Below are 21,708 nucleotides of genomic sequence, written 5' to 3'. Positions count from 1 at the left end.
AGCAGCCGAGAGGGCCAGACGGAGGGGGAGACGCAAAAAGGGGGAGGGAGAGACAGCCAGACACCAAGACTTCCGTCTAATTGCATGACCTTTTCCCAGCTCAGAGTTCCTTCAGTGCCAAGTGCACAGCACTGCTTGGTATTAATTTGAAAGAGAAATGGGTCAAGGAAAGTTGGAAATTTTTTTATAGAAAACACTTCAGGCTTGGAGCTGGCTGAAGTGTTTGTCAACCTGCAGAGAATTCTGAGAGGAAACAGGCCTTGGTCAGAGCCCTCCAGCTGGTACAGACTTGCAGAGTTTGGAACTCGGGCCCAACGAGCTTCTGGGCTATGCCTGGCCTCACTGCTTCTGGGGAAGGGCTCCTCTCCCCTCTGAGCTGTCTTTGCAGCCCGATCCCCTGATGCTGGGACCAGCACCTCTCCCCTGTCCTTGGACCCCTCTGCTTCGCCAAGAGGCCTCTGTCCAGGGGTTCATCGTGGGACACCTGTCCCTCTGTCCCCCATTACGTATACAGCACGCAGAAAGCCCAGATCTCTTGCCAGCTGCCCCATGGGGTGTGAAGGGACTGTGTCAGGACATTCGGGGCCCAGCCACTCCCATCCCCGGCAGGCCAGCTGACACCTCTGAAGCACAAAGCATCACAGACATGTAAAGTGGCCACTGGAGACATCAAATCTCTCCCAGAAACATCCCGGTCTGCTTCACTAGAGGCCAGCAAAGAGCAAGTCTGCAGAGCCCATGGCTGATGTGATAGCCAGACACACCACTTTTGCTAATTTAATTCCAGATGCACCCAGAGCAGAGCACAATTTTGCTTCTGAGATGGTGTGTTACCTGGAAGCCAGGCATAGTCACCATGTGTCAACAGAAAGCTCTTTAGGGGACATTCACTACACAATCCAGGGGATAAAAAGAGTATCAGTGAATTGGGTCTGTGGAAAAGAGTTCCTCAAAGATGGGGCGGCAAGGGCAGAGAGGACCTCAGGGCCCGAGACAGCCTATGATCTTAAGCATATGTAACAGCAAGCACAGAGTGGGCACCATACCAAGGGTGAGATGAGGATTAGCAGGCCCTGCCGACACTATACCCATTTTAGAGATGCGAAAACTGAGACATGATGGGGCTGGGAAAGCTGCCAAGGCAGGCACACTCAATCCCTAACCAAACTGCCCCTGGCCTCCGTGCTGGGAGCAGCTACTGATGTGCGGAGGTGGCTCCTCTAAGAACTGTCCCCTGCACCACAGGCAGGCCAAGGCCTAGAGCACTATCCCCGGGTCACATTCGTCATCTGCTCACAGTGCTCCAGCCAAGATTCAAGTCCTTCCTGGACCACACTCACCCAGCCAGCACCGCCCCTGAACCAGATTGCATATGAGTGTGGGAGAAGAGAGGAAGCAGGGAGGGTAGACCTTAGACACAGGAGAGGAGCTGAGCGCGTGGGCTGTCTGCACCCACCAGGCCAAGTGCCGTCACAGACTGCATCTGTGGAGTCTGGGAGGAGGGGGCATGCCGGGCAAGGCTCCACTGCAGGAGGAGATGGGCTACAGGCACCACCTCTGCCCTCACAGCCCACGGGGCAGAGCCCCCCAGCTGCAGAACCCAGTCAGAAAGACCCCAGCTCAGCCGCCAGCTCTGCAGCAGTCTCCTCAGTCTGACCCCAGATCGCAGCAGGCCTCGGCTGACCCAGCACAGCCCCCGCCCACCTCCCCAGCGTGTGGCCACGTCAGCACACTGGCATCTCCAGCGGCCGTCCAGGGGGCTGACCACAGAGCAGCGGGAGCACCATGGCCTCTGCCAAGGATACACTCAGCCCTGAAACACGCCTCCCGGAGTCAGGCCAACTGCTTCGGGTTTCACAATCAGGACTTCTCTTGGGGTTCCCTCTGGCCCCCAGGCCATAGGCACAGCCCAGGGTAGAATGAAGAGGAAGAACCGAGAGGGCCCTGGGCATAAAGCACTAAAGTGCCCAGACTTTCAGCTGCAATGCAGTGAGCTGGCAAGAGCCATCTGTGCAGGGCATGGGCCAAGTCCAGGAGCAGCGCCCTTGAGTCACCAGCCTGAAAGTGCCGGGCCAGGCCCCAGGCTCCCACCAGTGGCCCAGAGAGGGGCCCTAGCACCTGGACTCTGGCCAGGTCTGGGGCTCAGGGTGCAAAACCTGCCTCTCTTGACCTCTCTCCCATTTCTGCTAGGACCTCAGCCTTCAACATTTTGATATCATGTGGGCTGAATCATGGGCCCCAGGATGTCCCATCCTAACCCCCAGAACCTGTGAGGATAGCCTCATATGGCTAAAGAGACTTAGCAGACATGATTTAGCTAAAGACCTTAAAATGAGAAAATTCTCCTGGAGTAGCCCAGTGAGCCCAATGTAATCACAAGTGTCTTTATAAGAGGGAGAAACTTACTACAGACAAGAGAGAAGTCACCGTGACCGCAGAGCAGAGGCTGGAGTGATGCAGCCACAAGCCAAGGAATGCTGGCAGCCCCCAGAAGCTGGGAGAGGCAAGGGATGGATTCCTCTCTCGAGGCCCCAGAGGAAACCAGCCCTGCTGACTCCTTAACGTTAGCTCCTTGAGATTCATTTTGGACTCCTGACTTCCAGAAGAGCATAAGCCACTGACTTTGCGGTAACTTGTTACAGTGGCCATAGGAGATAAAGCACTACAGAGCAGAAAGCTTCCGCAAATGGGCTTCCAGCAAGTTAGTGCCCCCTCCACATCCCCTACTCCATTACCGCATTACTCCCCCCTCCCCCCTCCACCAGGTCTCATTCCTGACTGAGCCCTCTCCCTTATGACTCACACCCACTGCATCACCAAGGTAAGCCTGACCACCTAGCTGGCACCGAGTGGAGCCTTGCCCACTTCCCACTAGTGTCCTGTCCTGACGGCTACGCACTTTCCCTGCAGCACTGCTCTAGGCTCCCTGCCTCCAGCCTGGACCAGAGCAGCTGGTTACAACACAGGACTGTCAGTCCCCTTCCCTGCTGGGGCAGCCCCTGTGAGCTCCCAGCATTAGCTCCAGCCCTCTGCTTCCTGGCCCTGAGCACCCATCATGAGCTGTGCTCTTGGTGCCTTCAGATCAGATCAGTCGCTCAGTCGTGTCTGACTCTTTGCGACCCCATGAATCGCAGCACGCCAGGCCTCCCTGTCCATCACCAACTCCCGGAGTTCACTCAGACTCACGTCTATCGAGTCAGTGATGCCATCCAGCCATCTCATCCTCTGTTGTCCCCTTTTCTTCCTGCCCCCAATCCCTCCCAGCATCAGAGTCTTTTCCAGTGAGTCAACTCTTCACATGAGGTGGCCAAAGTACTGGAGTTTCAGCTTTAGCATCAGTCCTTCCAAAGAAATCCCAGGGCTGATCTCCTTTAGAATAGACTGGTTGGATCTCCTTGCAGTCCAAGGGACTCTTGGTGCCTTAGCCGTCTGGAAAACTCTCTGGCTCAGGGAAGTGGGGCAGAGATATGCAGCAGGTCAGGAGGGGAGGAAGGGCTGCTGGAGACTGTGCAGGCGGGCCACGCTCAGCCACGTGGAGAAGCCATGCAGGGCTGGCACCCTGTCCTCGCTCTCCTCACAGGCTTTCCTTGGCAGCAACAGGGCACAGCATTCCCGAGGGCACCCTGCCTCCTCTGCCCGCCAGGGAGGATGGTGCAGTCTGACAGCAGCGGGCAGAGGCTTGGCACGAGCTGTTTCTGAGAGGGAGGCAGCCAAGGTCACAGACACTGAGCTGTCTGCCTTCTCTGCCTTCAGCCCAGGGCCAGGTATAAGGCAGGGTGGGAGACTCTGCAGCCCACTAGCAGCTCAGCAGGAGTGCACAGCCTCCCCTTGTCCCAAGGCCATGCCCAGGGACTGCAGGAAGCCCATGGAGGAGGACACAGGACATTTCCACCTCCACGTCTCTGAAAACACAGGTGGTCAATAGGGGCCATTGTATTATTGGCCCATATGGTGCTTTTCAGAAATCTGAAGCAACAATTTAAAATCAGGAGAGTTCACATCAAAGTTCTGATGTCTGGATTCTCTTAACGGCAAAAAAAATGGCTGCCCCGGGCCCACACTCCCACCAGGTCTTGGTCAGGGGAGCTGAGGACAGGCTGCCCTATGGATGATGTCTGTTGTCTGTCCTGTGCCCACGGTGAGGCCAGGGCCAAATGCCACGTGTCACTGCTGTATCCATTTCAGCAGAGACTTTCATGTTTGTATCAAAAGAAGGAAAATTAAAACGGGGCCAAGGGTGGGTGTAATTTGTTTTCTTGCCCTCTGCCGCTCTCCTCACTGGCATTGCCTGTCGGGCCCTGCAGGTCTCTGAGTTTGCAGCCCTTGTCTTGAGATAGCAGGACTTGTTGCAAATGTGCCCGATAGAGTGAGACCACTTGCTCAGTGTGTGACCCAAGGACCTTTCCCACTCAGTGGGGACTTTCCCAGGGTCCCAAGTTCAGCCCTTCTTGGTGCAACCAGTAAGGCTATTATCTCAGTACGCTTGGTCTTAGAGTCAGACCACGGCCTGGCTGAGACTGCACTAGGGTCCAGCAGATGCAGAAAAGGGGCGTGGGTCCTGCTGGGCTGTGCCTGAACATCATCCCCTGAGAAGGAGTGAAGTCTGCCTGCAGGGTTACTCCTCCATAGATGTGCAGCCCCGGTCGCTGCACAGTCAGCCTTGTAAGGGAGGCTCACTCACGTCCTACAGGACTGATGCTGAAGCTGAAGCTCCAGTACTTTGACACTTGATGTGAAGAGCTGAATCACTGGAAGAGACACTGATACTGGGAAAGATTGAGGGCAAGAGGAGAAGGGTGCAATAGAAGATGAGAGGGTTGCATGGCATCACTGACTCAATGGACATGAATTTGAGCAAACTCCAGGAGAGAGTGAAGGATAGGGAAGCCTGAGTTGCAAGAGTCAGACACCACTTAGCAACTAAACAACAACAAATAGATTGAATGGTGGTCCCCAAAGATACCAGGTCCTACTCACCAGAACCTGGGAGTATTATATAACCAAAAAAGGGCTCCACAGATATGATAGAAGTATGGATCTCGACAGGTGGAGATCATCCTGGATTATCAAGGTGAATCCCAAATGCAATCACATGCACCCTTAAAAGAAGAAGGCGACATCACTCAGAAGCAGAGGAGGCACTGTGACCATGAGAATAGAGGCTGGAGTGATGCAGCCACAAGCCAAGGAATGCAGGCAGCCCCCAGAAGCTGGGAGAGGCAAGGAACAGACTGCCGCTAGAGCCTCGGGAAGGAACACAGTCCTGCCAACATACTGACTTCAGCTCAGTGACACTGAATTCTGCCCTCCCGTAAAAGGGAAAAGAATGAGAGAATTAACTGCTGTTTTAAGCCACCCAGGTGATGGTAACCAGCAGCCTGAGATTTGGGGCATGATATGCCAGGATCAGGCAGATGAGCTCTGAGCAGGGCTTCCAGGCTGGGCTGGGGCTCCCCATTCCCCATACCCACTGGCCCTGGCTACTCCTCAGCAACCTAGAGTATACAGATGGCAGCTAGCGCAGTGCTCAGGCAGGGCCTAGAACTTGGGAGGGAGGCTCTGTCCATGCTTGTGTGTAAATGCAAACACACACGCGTGCACACGTGTGCAAACACCAGAGAAGCCAGCATTACACAGCACACCTCCCAACATACTGCCCTGGGCACAAGTCTGGCCCTGACTGAGAAAGGGACTTGGGGTTCTGGAGAAAGGTCTAACCCAGAGGAGTCCTAGAGATGCCCGAACCCCCTCTCCCCAAAAGGCCACGACGGCACCCTGGCCTTGGAGCACTGCCTTTCTGGCCCGGACAGGCTCCCAGGCCCAGCAGAGCCCAGCAGAGACACTTCTGCAACACCTGCGAGGCCAGTGAGGGGGAAAGTCGCCCTGGTCTCCTTCAGTCTCTTGCCCACCCTCGTGCCCTCCTCCAGGGTCTGAAAGTGTGGGCTAAGCTGCCCGGGGCAACATCCAACCCTGGCCTGAGTCCTGGAAGACACCCCCAAACCTTCATTTTCCATCCATTTCCCTGGGCAGCCAGCAAGCCAGTAGCTAACCTCAGATGACACGGACTTGGTGACAAGGATGCTCCGAGGCTCTGAGAGCCCCTGAGACCACCCCAGGAAGTCCACTGGCTGCTCAGGGAAGCCAGGGCAATGACACTGTGTCTCAATGCCCTGGAAGAGCTGTATATAAGACCCCCCAACAAACCCCTTACCCCAGCCACACCAACCCCCACAGGCACCCTCACCCATAACCACACCACTTTCCAGGCACCCCCACTCCAACTCTTACACTGGCAGATGCTAATCTCCCAGACCAGGAGGCTCAGGACAGGTGTCTCCGCTTCCCCTTTCTCAGAGGACCCATTGTATCCATTGTCCTTGATAAATGGCCAGGGTATTTCAAACATGCTTACAGAAGTCGCCTCGTGGGGGCAGGAGGAAGCTGCCAGTTAGTACCTCCTGCCTTCTTTGATTGGAGCTGCACATCAGAATTCATGAGAAGAAAAGATCCCCTAGCTTACACACACACACACACACACACTGAAAGACTCTTCACAGAGGCCCTGGTGTTCTGTGCCCAGTAGGTCACGTCCTCTTGCAGGAAAGAGCACGGACCAAACATGCTCAGACAAGGACATTGCTTTTACGTATCTACCAGCTGCCACTGTGGGCCCTGACAAGACTGGGGCTGATGGAGAGTGGGGCTCTCTGGAGTCACCGCAGGCCCTCAGACCAGCCACAGCAAAAAAGTGTGTCTGGGCCACCTCCAGCCAGTGAGTGGGCCTCAACCCTGGGCACAGGGGAACAACCAGGCACATTCAGGGAGAAGAAATGTGCTCTCTGTGGACATTGTCTACACGGGGTCACGTGGACCCTGGGCAGGGACACCAAGGAAAGGGTGCTTGGTGCCAGACTCTAGCCTCTGGCTACCTTCAACCCACGGCCTTCAGCCCACACACCCACAGCCCTGGGCTGAGGTCCAGAGCTCAGTCCAGACAGCCCCGCACCCCCGGCCCGTTTCAGCGCACCAGCGCCAGACCGGAGCAGCTGGCCTTCCCTGGAATCTCCTAAGGTCAATGGGTTTTGGGCTTGTACTGAGTTTGGAATCCCTTTTCTGTGTTCTGAGTTTAAGTGCTCACCAGAGATAGGCGGATGAGGTTAGGGAAAGGATTCCAGAGAAGAAGTCAGAAGGCCAGCAGAAGCCTGGGAAAGAAGGCCCTGCCAGGAAGGAGGGCAGCATGTTCACGAGACAGTGGCCCATGGATTTAGGGATCGGCAGCCTGACCCAGGCACCTGGCAGCCTCACTGTGCAGGCTCCACCTCACCCAGCCTAAGTGCCAACCCAGGAAACCCCCTGAATCTTCCAGTAAAGGCCAGCCCAGAAGCACCGAAACCAAAGTGGCCAGCCCTCAGCTCTCTGAAGCACAGGCACTTCTAATCGCTCTGGACAGATGAGAAAGCAGAGGCCAGAGACCCAAACCTGCCCAAGGGCAGCCAGCCAGCAAGGAGCAACACCAGGGTCCTGATCCCTGATCTGAGGCACAGCGCCTGCCCCATTTCCACTCCTGCCCTCACCCCATGGGGTTACTCTCCATTCCTCCCCATGCAGAGAAGCCCAAGGGTAGGAAAGATAGGAGGGGCTGAAGCTGGGAAGGCCAGGAAGGCAGTACCTGGGGGACCCCCTCCACTGTTGGCAGACGGCTTGCAATTCATCATCTGGGAAGAAGGGGCAGCAAGTATTGATCGACTCTACAGAGCACTGGGCATCCTGATGGAACAATTCCTTTGCAAAAGTATCTGATACCATTTCTTGAAATTAGAATGGTGCCCTGCCAGGCTGCACCCAATTTATCTGTCAGCTGGGAACTCAGAGAGACCTAAATTAAATGAGGCGGGGCTGCCTGGGGGCAATGGGAGTGTCTTGGCTAATCACAGCACAGCTGGGTGGGCCCAGTGGGGCCTCCAGGGTTTCCTGTCAACATGCAGATGAGTTTAACTCAAGACCCGGGCCTCCAGCCTGCTGCCACCGGCGTGGCCATGACCGAGTGCAGCCAGGGATCTACAACTGGAAACTCAGGGCTGAGCCCAGCCTGCCTAAGCCAGGCACAGAGCCTGGGCATGGCGAGGCCTGCCAGGACCATGGCCAGAACCCAGTCTGGACTCGCTGCAACCAGGGAGCCGAGACCCTGAGGACACTGGGGAGCTCTGGGCCAAAGGTCGCAGGTCTGGCCTCCGGGAGGGCTCTGAGGGCTGTACCACCTCCCCAGCAGCTCCCTCCTCACTCCTGGGCCCAAGAGCGCGGTTGGCTCTAAGTTGAAAAAGTTAAAACCACACAAGTGTACGCACAGGTTGCCGAGGCTGTACCTTTGGGCTCTCTGTGAAGCACTCCCCTCCCCCGCTGGCCCCCGGCTGCCTCCCAGAGGGAGCAGGATTCAATCGGGGCCAAGGAAACACTCAGGGCCTTTGTTTGTGAGCCAAGGCACAGGCTCCCAGACATGGGTACAGGACTCAGGCTTGGTCTGGGTCTTGCCTGTTTCCTGACACTAGGCAAGATCCTCAGGCAGCTTTTCCTGCCTGCTCAGGACTTCCCAGGCAGAGCTAGTGGTAAACATCCCACCTGCCAATGCAAAAGACATAAGAGATGCGGGTTCAATCCCCGAGTCGGGAAGATCCTCTGGGAGGAAGGCATGGCAACCCACTCCAGTACTCTTGCCTAGAGAATCCCATGGACAGAGGAGCCTCGTGAGCTACAGTCCATAGGGTCACAAAGAGTCGAACACAACTGAAGCGACTTAGCACATACACGCTCACGTGGAGGCCTCAGGCCTACAGGTTTATGGCCCACATACACCCAAAGCAGAGGTCCCCAACTCAGCATTTTAGCACCCCCACTGTGCTATGTGGTCAGCAAGGGTGGTCTCAGTCCAGGCCTGGAACCAGACCTACAGAAATGATGCCTGGATCCCCCCAGGGGAACATTCAAGGTCTACCGTGCAACCTCCCACCCGCAGCAGCCTTACCTGTGTCCAGGGCCTGTGGCCCCCCCAGAGGAGGGGGTCTGGAGGTGGTCGGTCGATGATACACCACGTGTACACGGCCCTGTTCGGCCTCCTTCGCCGCCAGACCTTTCTCCAGGGGCTCAATAAAGAATTCCTCCTCTTCCATACGGATCAGGCCAGCCTACAGGGCAAAGATGAGATTGTTCAAATTCCCAGGTCACAGCAGACCAAGGAGGGAAAGCAGTGAGGAGGGCCCCAGAGAGCAGAACTTCTAACCTGGCTGCACAGGGCCCAGTGAACCCCAGCTAGGTGTGAGGCCTGAACCCCAGGCCAGGAAGGGCATGAACAGGTGGCTACAGAGGCCCCATCATGCCAGAGCCTCCACTTACAGCCATGAAGGCCAGAGCTATTTGTGGGTGGTGAACCCTGTCTGAGGAAGGAATTCTTGCCTGGATCATCCCCACCCTCCCTACCAGGAGCTCAAAGTCCAAGACAAAGGCCAAAACTCTGAGCCAGGGACTGAATCTGCCACAGGTATGTTCAGTTGGACACAAACAGTATTTTCAAAGTTCTGAAACCAACCCTCAAAATGATAAGATTTCATGTTTGAAATATGGAATTCCATCTTCCCTTGGAAAATGCAGGCTCTGACAACAGTGCGTGGTGCCCAGCGTGGACACCATGGATGGAGCATGCACTTCAGCCGCAGGCCACAGTCCCTACTGTATATCCTTTTATCCATGACAGCCAGCAGCCCAGACTCGGCAGCAACTGAACCGCTGCCTCCACCAAAACTAATTATGGCTCTTCCATGCTGTCAAGCCCTCAAAGGACCCCCGTCCCCGTCAGGATTCAAGCCATTCTACACTCTGGCATCCAAGGCTCTCAGCCTGCCACTGTCCTCTTTGCCCCCAGCTCACACACCTCACTGCTGCTGCTGCTAAGTTGCTTCAGTCGTATCCGACTCTGTGCGACCCCATAGACGGCAGCCCACCAGGCTTCCCCATCCCTGGGATTCTCCAGGCAAGAACACTGGAGTGGGTTGCCATTTCCTTCTCCAATGCATGAAAGTGAAAAGTGAAAGTGAAGTCGCTCAGTCGTGTTCGACTCTAGCGACCCCATGGACTGCAGCCTACCAGGCTCCTCTGTCCATGGGATTTTCCAGGCAAAAGTACTGGAGTGGGGTGCCATTGCCTTCTCTGCACACACCTCACACCAGTCCCTAAAATGGTCCCGTCCTTCCAATACAGAGCACACCACCTGGCCTTCAAGCTCCTGAATCCACGGAGCCCTCAGCTTGGGAGGACCTGCTGCTTCCCCCACCCTTGGCCATCTGATAAACTCTAATTCTCCAAGGCTCGGCTCAGACCCCTCAAATGCCATCCCCCAACTGCAGGCACATGGCCCTGCCCTCCCCTTGAGGCCATCCCACCCTCACTGCCCCATTAGCTCCCATACTTTTGATTCCATAAACCAGCTGTCACAGTAGGAGTCTCCACTGTGTCAAGCTGCAGATGTATTTTCTTTAGATCATATACTTACAAACTACTCATGGTTTGGAATTTTTTAAACCACGTGCTGCGATTCATGGGGTCACAAAGAGTCAGACATGACTGAGTGACTGGACTGAACTGAACTGAACTGACATGTAAAAACATGATACATAGTTAATATATACAACTCAGTAAGTTTGGGAATGAGTATACACTCACGAGGGCTTTCCTGCTGGCTCAGATGGTAAAGAATCTGCAATGCAGAAGACCCATATTTGGTCCCTGGGTTGGGAAGATCCCCTGGAAAAGGAAACGCCAACCCACTCCAGTATTCTTGCCTGGAGAATTCCAAGGACAGAGGAATTCCCGGCAGGCTACAGTCCATGGGGTCGCAAAGAGTCGCATATGACTGAGCAACTAACACTTTCCTTTTGACTTTCATATACTCGTAAAACCATCTGCCATGAAGGTCATAAACATATCCATCACCTCTCACAGTATCCCCCTACACTTTTTATTATCATTTTTTTTTTGCAATAAGAACACTATATGTAAAATCAACCATCTTAGCAAATTTTAAGTATATTATAGACTATTTTTGATAGAGTACTGTTAGTTATAGGCACTGTGCTGTATAAAAGATTTCCAGTACCTACTTATCTTGCATACTGAAATTTTGTACTCTTTGACAATCACCTCCCATTTCCTCCTCCCTCCAGCCCCGACAACCTGTGGTTATGAGTTTGGCTGTTCTTGATTTTACACATAAGTGAGATGTTACAGTATCTGTCTTTCTGTGTCTAGATTATTTCACTTAGCATAATATCCTCCAGTTTCAGCCATTCTGTGCAAGTGGCAGGATTGCCTTCTTTACAAAAGCTGAATAAAAATATTTCCATTTCAACAGCTTCTGTAGAATACATTGTACATAAATACCACACTTCTTTATCAATTTGTCATCCACAGATGGACACTTGGATTGTTCCCATGTCCATGGTGAATAAAGCTGTAATGAACACGGGAGTACAGATACCTCTTCAATATCCTGTTTTTCTTTTCTTTGGGTACATTCCCAGAGTGGGATGGCTGGTCACGTGGTAGTTATATTTTAATTTTTTGAGGAACCTCCATATTGTTTTCCATGGTGACTAAGCCGATTTCACTTTTTTGCATTCAGTTTTCCCAACACTGAGACACTATCTTTTCACACTGAAAATTCTTGGCTCCCTTGCCAAATATAAATTGACTGTATATGCATAGGATTATTTCAGGTTTCTTGATTCTGATCCATTGGTCTATGTGTCTGGTTTTATGTCAGTTCCATACTGTTTTTATTACTAGAGCTTTATAATATGTTTTGAAATCAGGACGTGTGAGGCCTCCAGCTTTGTTCTGTCTCAAGGTATTTGACGTATTTTTGTGGTTCCATAAAAACTTTAGGATTTTTTAATATTGGAATTTGGAATTTTGATAAGGGCTGCATTGAATCTATAAATAGTTTTGGACACTATGGACATTTTATAAATATTAACTCTTCTGACCCATGAACACAGTATACCTTTCCATTTATTTGTGTTTTCTTCAATATCTTTAATTAGTATCTTATAGTATTCAGTCCTGGAGAAGGCAATGGCATCCCACTCCAGCACTCTTGCCTGGAAAATCCCATGGACAGAGGAGCCTGGTGGGCTGCCAGTCCATGGGGTCACTAAGAGTTGGACACGACTGAGCAACTTCACTTTCACTTTTCACTTTCACGCACTGGAGAAGGAAATGGCAACCCACTCCAGTGTTCTTGCCTGGAGAATCCCAGGGATGGGGGAACCTGGTGAGCTGCCATCTATGGGGTCACACAGAGTTGGACACGACTGAAGCGACTTAGCAGCAGTAGCAGCAGCAGTATTCAGTCCATAGATCTTTCACTTCTTTGGGTAAATTTATCCCTAAGTATTTTACAGTATCAGATACTATTGAAATGGAAATATTTTATTTCTTTGTCAGTTCACTATTGGTGATTTTTGTAGGTTGACTTTGTACCCTAAAACTTTACTGAACTTATTAATTATTCTAACAGTGTTTTTGATGGATTCTTTATAATTTTCTATATACAAGATCATGTCATAAGGAAACAGATACAATTTTACTACATCTTTCCTATCTGGATGCCTTTTATTTCTTTTTCTTGCTCTGGCTAGAACTTCCAGTATTATTTTCAACAGGAGTTGTGAGAATAGGCACACTTGTCTTATTCATGATCTCAGAGAGAAAGCTTTTAACCTTTTACCATTGTGCATGATATTAGCAATGGGCTTGTCACATATGGTCTTTATTATGTTGAGGTATGTTCCTTCTACACTTAATTTGTTTAGAGTTTTTATCATGAAAAAGGTTGAATTTTGTCAAATGCCTATTCTGTGCATATTGAAATGATCATATTAATATAAATTTTATTTTTCATTCTATTAATGGTGGTATATTATATCTATTGATTTTCATATGTTGAATCAACCTTTCATCCTAGGGATGAATCTCACTTTGATCATGGTGTATAATCCTTTAAATGTGCTGTTGAATTTGGTTTGCTAATATTCTGTCAAGAATTTTTGCATCTATATTCATCGGGGGTATTGGCCTGTAGTTTTCTTTTCTTATAGGGTCCTCATCTGGCTTTGGTATCAGGATAATGTTGGCCTCACAAAAATGAATTTAGGAGTGCTCCCTCCTCTTGAAATTTTTGGAAGAGTTTGAGAAGGATTGACATTACTTCTTCAATAAATGTTTGGTAGAATTTACCTATGATGTCATGTAGTCCTGGGCTTTTCTTTGGAGATTTTTGATTACTGACTCAATCTCCTTACTCATTATTGGTCTATTGAGATTTCTATTTCTTCATGATTCAGTATTGGTAGGTTGTATAATTCTAGTAATTTCTTCATTTCTTCTAGGTTGGTCAATTTGTTGGTATATACTTATTCATGCTGCTGCTGCTGCTGCTAAGTCGCTTCAGTCGTGTCCGACTCTGTGCGACCCCATAGACGGCAGCCCACCAGGCTCCCCCATCCCTGGGATTCTCCAGGCAAGAACATTGGAGTGGGTTGCCATTGCCTTCTCCAATACTTATTCATAGTAGTCTCTTATGGTCTTTCATATTTCTGTAACATCCAGTTGCAGTGTCTCCTCTTTCATGTATTATGAATCTTCTCTTTTTCTTGGTAAGTCTACCTAGAGGTTTGTCAAATTTTTTTTTAAGCCAACTCTTAGTTTTGTTTACCTTTTGCATTGTTTTTCTATTCTCTGTTTCACTTATTTCTGCTTTGATCCTTGTTATCTCTTTCCTTCCACTAACTCTGGGCTTAGTTTTTTCATCTTTTCCTAGTTCCTTCAGGTATAAAGTTAGGTAGTTTATTTGAGATCTTTCTTTTTTACCGTATGCTTTTATTGCTATAAACTTTCATATATATATTTATAAATATATATAAAACTTATATATAATTTCAGAACTGCTTATATTATAAAATTTCAGAACATACATAAAATTTCAGAACTGTTTTTGCTATGCCACATAAGTTTGGTATGCTGTGTTTCCATTTTTGTTTGTTTCAAGATATTTTCTTTATTTCCCTTTGATTTTTCCATGGACCCTTCGGTTGTTCAGCAGTGTGTTAATTTCCATGCATTGTGAATTTTTCAGTTTTCATCCTGTTATTGATTTCTAGTTTCATACAACTGTAGCCAGAAAAGTTACTTGGTATGTTTTCAGTCTCTTACATTGGCTAAGACTTGTTTTTTGACATAATATATGACCTCTTTTGGAAATTGTTGCATGCAGGCTTGAGAAAAATGTGTATCCTGCTAATATTGGGTGGAAAGTCCTATGTGTGCTGGGTCCATTTACAGTATAGCTTAAATCCAATGTTTTCTTATCGATTTTCTGGATGGATGATCTAAAGTCTCCCACTATTATTGTATTGTTGTCTATTTCTTCTTTCAGATCTATTACTATTTGATTAAAAATTTTAGGTGCTCTGATGTTGGGTGCATATACATTTACAATTATTATATTCTTACGCTGAATTGCCACTTGACCATTATATAAAGACTTTCTTTGTTTCTTTTTTTTAATATAAAGTTATTTATTTTAATTGGAGGTTAATTACTTTACAGTATTATATTGGTTTGTTTCTTGTTACAGTTTTTGACTTAGTCTGTTTTGTCTAATAAGTATGGCTTACCCCTTTCCTCTTTGGTTTCCCTTTGCATAGACTATTTTTTTCCATTCCTTCACTTTGAGTTTATGTGTATCCTTAAAGCTAAAGTGAGTCTCTTGGGAGCACATAGCTGTGTCTTGCTTTTGTTTGCTGGTTTTTTAATCTATTCAGTCATTCTGTCTTATGATTTGAGAATTTAACCCACTTACATTAAAGTAATTGTTGATAAGTAAGGACTTATCTAGTCAAAGCTATGGTTTTTCCAGTGGTCATGTATGGATGTGAGAGTTGGACTGTGAAGAAAGCTGAGCGCCAAAGAATTGATGCTTTTGAACTGTGGTGTTGGAGAAGACTCTTGAGAGTCCCTTGGACTGCAAGGAGAGCCAACCAGTCCATCCTAAAGGAGATCAGTCCTGGGTGTTCATTGGAAGGACGCTGAAGCTGAAACCCCAATACTTTGGCCACCTCATGTGAAGAGTTGACTCATTGGAAAAGACCCTGACGCTGGGAGGGATTGGGGGCAGGAGGAGAAGGGGACAACAGAGGATGAGATGGCTGGATGGCATCACCGACTTGATGGACAAGAGTTTGAGTGAACTCCGGGAGTTGGTGATGGACAGGGAGGCCTGGCGTGCTGTGATTCATGGGGTTGCAAAGAGTGGGACACGACTGAGCGACTGAACTGAACTGAACTGAAGGACTTATTAAAGCCATCTTGTTAATTAATTTCTGACTTTATTATAATTCATTTCTTCCTCTCTTCCTGTCTTCTTTTGTGAATTGATGATTTTCTGTAGTGGCATACTCTGAGTCTCTTCTCTTCAGTGTATGAATATGTTCATGTTGTGTGGTCCCTGGTGACAACTACTGCCGTGCGTCCATAATGGTTGCAAGGACTCTTGGGGTCCTCGGTGTGGGTTCAGCAGCCAGTTACCAGAGCTGGCAGTGGAGGCAGCCGGAACAAGCAGTATGCACACACTTAGCTTCAGGGGCCAGCTTCAGGGCCTGTGTAGTGGCAGTGTCCACTTGTCGTTCATGACAAGGGTCGGGCCCAGCAGGAAGTGCCAACTGCAGGCACACGAGAGCCCTGGCTGTTGATATGCACTCCTGTGGCTGCAGGGTCTCGCCATGGCGGCACACGCGGGCAGTGGAGGCTGAGGATGGAAACCAAGTTGATGGCAAACATGTGCACAGCTGGAGGCTAATCCTGAGTATATGCATACTGGTGGGGGCTAAACGTGGTCTAGGCAGGTATTCCACACTTGTCATTCAGTCGCTAAGTCATTTCTTACTCTTTGCAACCCCATGGACTGCAGCATGCCGGGCTTCCTTGTCCTTCACTATCTCCCAGAGTTTACTCAAACTCATGTCCATGATACCATCCAACCATCTCTTCCTCCGTCGCCCCCTTCTCCTCTTGCCCTCAATCTTTCCCAGCATCAGGGTCTTCTCCAATGAGTCAGCTCTTTGCATCAGGTGGCCAAAATATTGGAGCTTCAGCTTCAGCATCAGTCCTTCCAATGAATATTCAGGGTGGATTTCCTTTAGGATTGACTGGTTTGATCTCCTTGCAGTCTTTGAAAGGGACTTTCAAAGGGACTTTCAAGAGTCTTCCCCAGCACCACGGTTCGAACATTATCAATTATTTTGGAGCTCAGCCTTCTTTGTGGTGCAACTCTAACATCCGTACATGACTACTGGAAAAACCATAGCTTTGACTACATGCACCTTTGTCGGCAAAGTGATGTCTCTGTTTTGAATACACATTTAGCTTTGTCATAGCTTTTCTTCCAAGTAGTAAGTGTCTTTTAATTTCATGGCTGCATTCACCATCTGCAGTGATTTGCAGTCCAAGAAAATGAAGTCTGTCACTGTTACCACTTTTTCTCCATCTGTTTGCTATGAAGAGATGGGACTGAATGCTATGATCTTAGTTTTCTGAATGTTGAGTTTTAAGCCAGGTTTTTCACTCTCTCACTCTCATTGAGAGGCTCTTTAGTTCCTCTTTGCTTTCTGCCATTAGAGTGGTATCATCTGCATATCTGAGATTGTTGATATTTCTCCTGGCAATCTTGATTCCAGCTTGTGATTCATCCAGCCCTACATTTCACATGAGGTACTCTGCATAAAAGTTAAATAAGCAGGATGACAAAAATAAAGCCTTGGCATAATTCTTTCCCCGCTTTGAGCCAGTCTGTTGTTCCATGTCCTTATGTCCTGCAGTTCTGTAGCTGTAAAGGCCTGGGCCAGCTGCCCATCCTGTGTTGAGGGTGGGGAAGGGAAGGGTGTCATCAGGAGGGCTCGGGTGCCTTGTGTCTGTGAATGCAATTACCCATAGAGCAAAGCCTCAGCAGTAAAATCTGCAGGAGGTCTGCAGCAGCCGTGCTGTCCATTGGTTTCTTCAGCAGTGAAAGCTATTGGGCGCTGCAGAGCAGGCCACTGAGAAACACGGTCACTCCCACTACGCAGCTCATGGGAGCCCCCGTTCTTCTTCCCAGTGGTTTCTATTCATCTCAGTTTTGCTGGTCTCTGGGTGAAACCAAAGTTGGTTCTTTGTGCATTACCCAAAGAAGCTAGGAAAGCCAATGGCTCAGACCACTCCTCTTCCCAGTGAGGGAAACATTCTTGCTGGGGATGACAGGATGACACATGCAGAATGAAACCATCTTCCTTCTCTTCGTGAGCTGTTATTCTCAGGGGTTTTTTTGGGGTTCCACTGTGTTACTGAGGTTTTTAAGTGGACACCAGAGCTCTCCTAGGGCTGCTTCTGTTCATGGATAGCTGTTTAATTGTTCATCTTTGCTGAGGGATGGAGGTTGGGGTCACCTAACACATCTACTTAGTGACTTCACTCAGGAGTTTTAAAAGCTTGAATTAGTTGCTCCGACTTAGGAATCAGAGGGTTCCACATAAATGGACAGATTTCAAGATTCTCTCAGAGCATCAGAAAGGCTGGCACTTCCTGTTTCCCATCAGCTTAGTCAGCAGTGGCCAGAGGTTCCCTCTAGGGTTCTCCCCTTGAGCCTCCAGAGGGAATACAGCCCTGCTAATAACTACTTTGGCCTCCAGACACAAGAGAAGACGTTTCTCTTGTCTTCAGTAATTTCCAGCAGCTGCAGGAAGCTAACACAGGGCCCAGGTGGGCAGAGGGGTGAGGTGGGTGGCCATTCTCTGAGGGCCACAGGATGGGGCGCAGGGGTTGCAGACCCCTGAGGACACACGTTTGAGGCATCCTGCACTTCTGGGGAAGGGGTCTAGGGCAAACAGGAAGGGCAGGAAGAATGACAGCCAGACTGGGGCACCAAGATCACCCGTCTGTGGGAAGAGAGAGGAGAAGAGAGACCCATGGGAACCCTACAGGCCCCCACACTCTGACTCATCCCTGAGTCCTAGGGCCCTTCCACGTTTGGAGAGGGTGAGCAAATATCTGTGAGATAAGTGACTAAGTGACCCTGAAACAGCAGGACATGTCTCTGAGAGGAAGACGGATGGCGGGGCGAGGATGCCACGGGCCATCCCCTTCTACTGGCCCGTGGTTAATACTGTTCACACTGGCAAACCTCTCTGTATGCTGCCATGGACTCTTCCCATGTCTGTGGTTTGGGGGCACACTGGTGTCTCGAGCCCATCTCACTGATGGAACCCACGGACACGTGGCCTGGGAGTGGTCTGGGAGTTTAGTGTCCTGAGTTCCCAGCACCATTTCTGTCTGACCAGGCGGCCTCAGCCCAGGTGTCGGAGCTCCTGGGCTTTTGATACACTTGCCTGTAAAGGAGGGAGGGTTGTCCCTCCCCTCACGTGGTTGCTGCAGGTACATAGGCAACCTAGGAGGCACTCAGAATCAGGGCACACAGGCAGCGCTCTGCAACCCAAGTGGTGTCATCTACCTGCTTGCTTTCCAAAGAAGAAAACTGAGACCGAGGGGCAGGAAGCTCTGCCAGGGACACACGAGGTCCAAGAATCAAACCCCAGACCCCAGATGGAATGAATATCTCCTAGGTGGAGACCCAGGCCTATCCTGCCTTATTAAGGCATGGCATGGAGAACATCCTCTGGAGTAGGAATTGGCAACCCACTCCAGTGTTCTTGCCAGAAAAATCTCATGGACAGAGGAGCCTGGTGGGCTGCAGTCCATAGGGTCACAAGGAGCAGACACCACCGAGCCTGCGTGCATGAACTGGGGCATCGGGGTCCAGCGGGGCAGCCCCCTCTTCTGGAGGGAAACTTGCACCCCAGAGTCAGAGCCACACGTGCCACAGGCCCAGCTTCCTGGGATCATTCTGGAGGGACCCAGTGTGACAATGACCCAGAACCTAGCCTGATGAGGAGCCAGTCTTCTCTGGCTTGAGAGATTCTAGGACTCTTTGGGGTCCGCCTGTCCAGGGGGATCGGGTTCTCTTCCCTGGCGAGATTTTTCTGGTTAAAGGTCATGGGGCTGATGAACGGGCACTGGATCTGTTCGATGCTGACCTCCACCTTGCTGTTATCAGAAGCCAGGGTCCAAGGTGGCTAAGCTGCCTGGCAGGGACCCTCCAGAGTGCCATCTGAAGGGCACTGTAGTGCTCTGAGAGAAATCTGAAGTATGGTGCCAGTTTACTCAAGCGTCCTCACGCAACCAGAGACTTCTAAACTGACAGTTCTCTCACGGAGAAGTTACAGCCCTCACCAGCATCAGCCCATCCCTGAGAAGTCCTGAGGAACAAACGCAGGGGTCACACTGATGTATAAGCTGGGCCTGCCCCAAGAGCAGCAGCTGACCATTCCGAGACCGGTGGATGACCACCGAGCCCAGCGGCCGATCGCCCCTCAAGACCACCAGCTAAAGCGCTGCTTGGTAAGGCGCTCCCCACAAGGAAAGTGGGGTCCCTTTCATTGCCTGCTTCTCAGGCATTTTAGTATGCATGCCGGGAATAATCTGTCTGAAAAACTGCAGAGGAAAATCGACAAAACAACAAGGTACAGAATGTGGGGTACATTTTGCTGAGTCTTCTCCAGGACTTTGATTTTTTTTCTGCTGCCAGTGGCAAATATATCTGGGTTTACATGTAATTTTTATTAATAAGAATCAATTTCCTCTCCCCACTTAATAAATATTGAAGAAGTCTCTGAAGCACACTGATGTGAAGGGCATTCAATCAGGAGCCTGCCCGTGTCTGTCCAGCCTGATGTTACGTGGAGGGGCTGGCTCTCACCGGAAATCCACTCTGCTCCTGACCGTTGTGGCTGTCGGCCTAACCTGGCCAGGAGGTAGGCTCACGGGAGGACCCTGTCCCTGACCCTCAGGGTCCACCACTGAGACCTGGCAGGTCTTTGGTCATCAAATCACTAGTTCTCAGATCTTGGTGAATTGTAAGATGCCTGCCCTTTTTCCTCCTTTCTCTAAGGCCTTGTTCCTTTGCTGTTTGGTTTTTTACAAGTATGGCTTGTGGCATCTTAGTTCCCCGACCAGGGATTGAACCTGAGACTCACCAACGAAAGTACCAAGTCCTCACAACTGGACCACCAGGGAATTTCCTGCTGTTTGGTTTTTGATGAAGTAGTGACTAGGAATGGAAACTAAAAGTTGAACATTTGTCAGAATGAAGAGGCTTGACACATACCCTCCGTCACTTTGAACTCTAAGCACTAGAGACACTGACCCTCTCGGGGTCGCGGTCTCACAGGAAGGCCAGCGTATACCCTGCTTCCCTGTGTGAGGCGCCCGGTCTGCAGGCCCCAGGGGATCCCCTGGTGGAAGTCACAGGCCGCAACACATGCAGATTCCCGTGCGTGCGGGACAGGGGCCGGGGCTGTCACTTGGCCTTGTCACACTTGCAACATGCGGTACCACGACCGTCATGTGTCTGTCAGGGTTGCGGTAGCGATGACCGAGAATAGAAAGAAAAAAAGAAGCTGGTCCCGAAACAGAAAGATCCAGACTGTGACAGGACAAGACAGCATGTGTCTGCAGCAGCTCACAGATGCCCCAAACTTGACCTTCCTCCGAAGCATACACGCCTGTGTGTAAACGCACATGTCCATGTGCACACACACTCTTGCCACCGGAATCCCCCCCAGTGCTGGCATCTGATAAGCATGCATCTGTCCTCTCCCCTGCCTGTCAGCTCCTGCTCTGCCCCTTGCAAAACATCACCTCCTGGAGGGATCTGCCTGCGGATGCCCCAGTGGCAGAGCCCCTGCCTCCCCTGCTCTCTGCCTCACTTGGTGGACAAGTAGGCCTTGCCATGAGCCATCCAAATCCTCCTTCCTCTTGGGGAGCCATCCCTCCTGCTGGTGTATAATCTCTCTCCTTATAAACAATTAGAGAGGTGTTAAAGATCTGTGAGTATCAAACCGAGACTATCTTTGATTCAATCATCAAGTTTAAAATAGAACTGAAAAGGGAATAATTTTCTCACTATGAATTTCATGCTTTCTAAACTATGAAAGAGCTTTACTGGGCTGTAATTCATATATCATACAACTCATTCACTTACACCATACAGCTCAACTACCACCACAATTTTAGAACATTTTCAACATATCATACACATTTGCAGCCAGTCCCCATTTTCTCCTAGTCCCCTCATCGACCCTGCTGCCATGCGTCGGCCCCTGGCAACCACTTAATCTACTTTTATTTCTCGATGGATTTGCTTATTCTGGACATTTCATATACATCGAATCATACAGTATGTGACCTTTTGTGATTGGTTTCATTCACCTAGTAAAATGTTTACAAGATTCCTAATATGTCAGCACTTAAGTTCATTTTTATTGTCCAATAATACTCTATTTTACATATGTTCCACATTTTATTTATCCATTCACTGGTTGATGGACATTTGGATTGTTTCCACATTTTTTGGCTTTTATGAATAATGCTGCTTTGAACATTTACGCTCAAGCTTTTGTGTAGACATATGTTTTCATTTTTCTCGAGTATAGACCTAGAAATGGAACCATTGGGCCATATGGCAACTTTATGCCAAACCAGCTGCACAATTTTACATTCCCACCAGCAGTGTAT

General features: G+C 49.8%; 1 protein-coding gene across 1 annotated transcript in view; it reads right to left on the bottom strand.

Annotated features, from left to right (window-relative positions):
* ADAMTS2 (ADAM metallopeptidase with thrombospondin type 1 motif 2) overlaps positions 1-21,708 on the bottom strand; it is a 242,247-nt gene that overhangs the window by 156,034 nt on the left and 64,505 nt on the right. Inside the window, exon 3 of the mRNA XM_070792386.1 lies at positions 9,020-9,179. Within this exon, the coding sequence (XP_070648487.1) occupies positions 9,020-9,179 (160 nt within the window). The remainder of the gene's footprint in view (positions 1-9,019; positions 9,180-21,708) is intronic.

Source organism: Bos indicus, chromosome 7, assembly GCF_029378745.1.
Source record: "Bos indicus isolate NIAB-ARS_2022 breed Sahiwal x Tharparkar chromosome 7, NIAB-ARS_B.indTharparkar_mat_pri_1.0, whole genome shotgun sequence".
Lineage (NCBI taxonomy): Eukaryota > Metazoa > Chordata > Mammalia > Artiodactyla > Bovidae > Bos > Bos indicus.
Note: the sequence above shows the minus strand (reverse complement) of the source record. Positions and strands in the feature narration are given on the sequence as shown.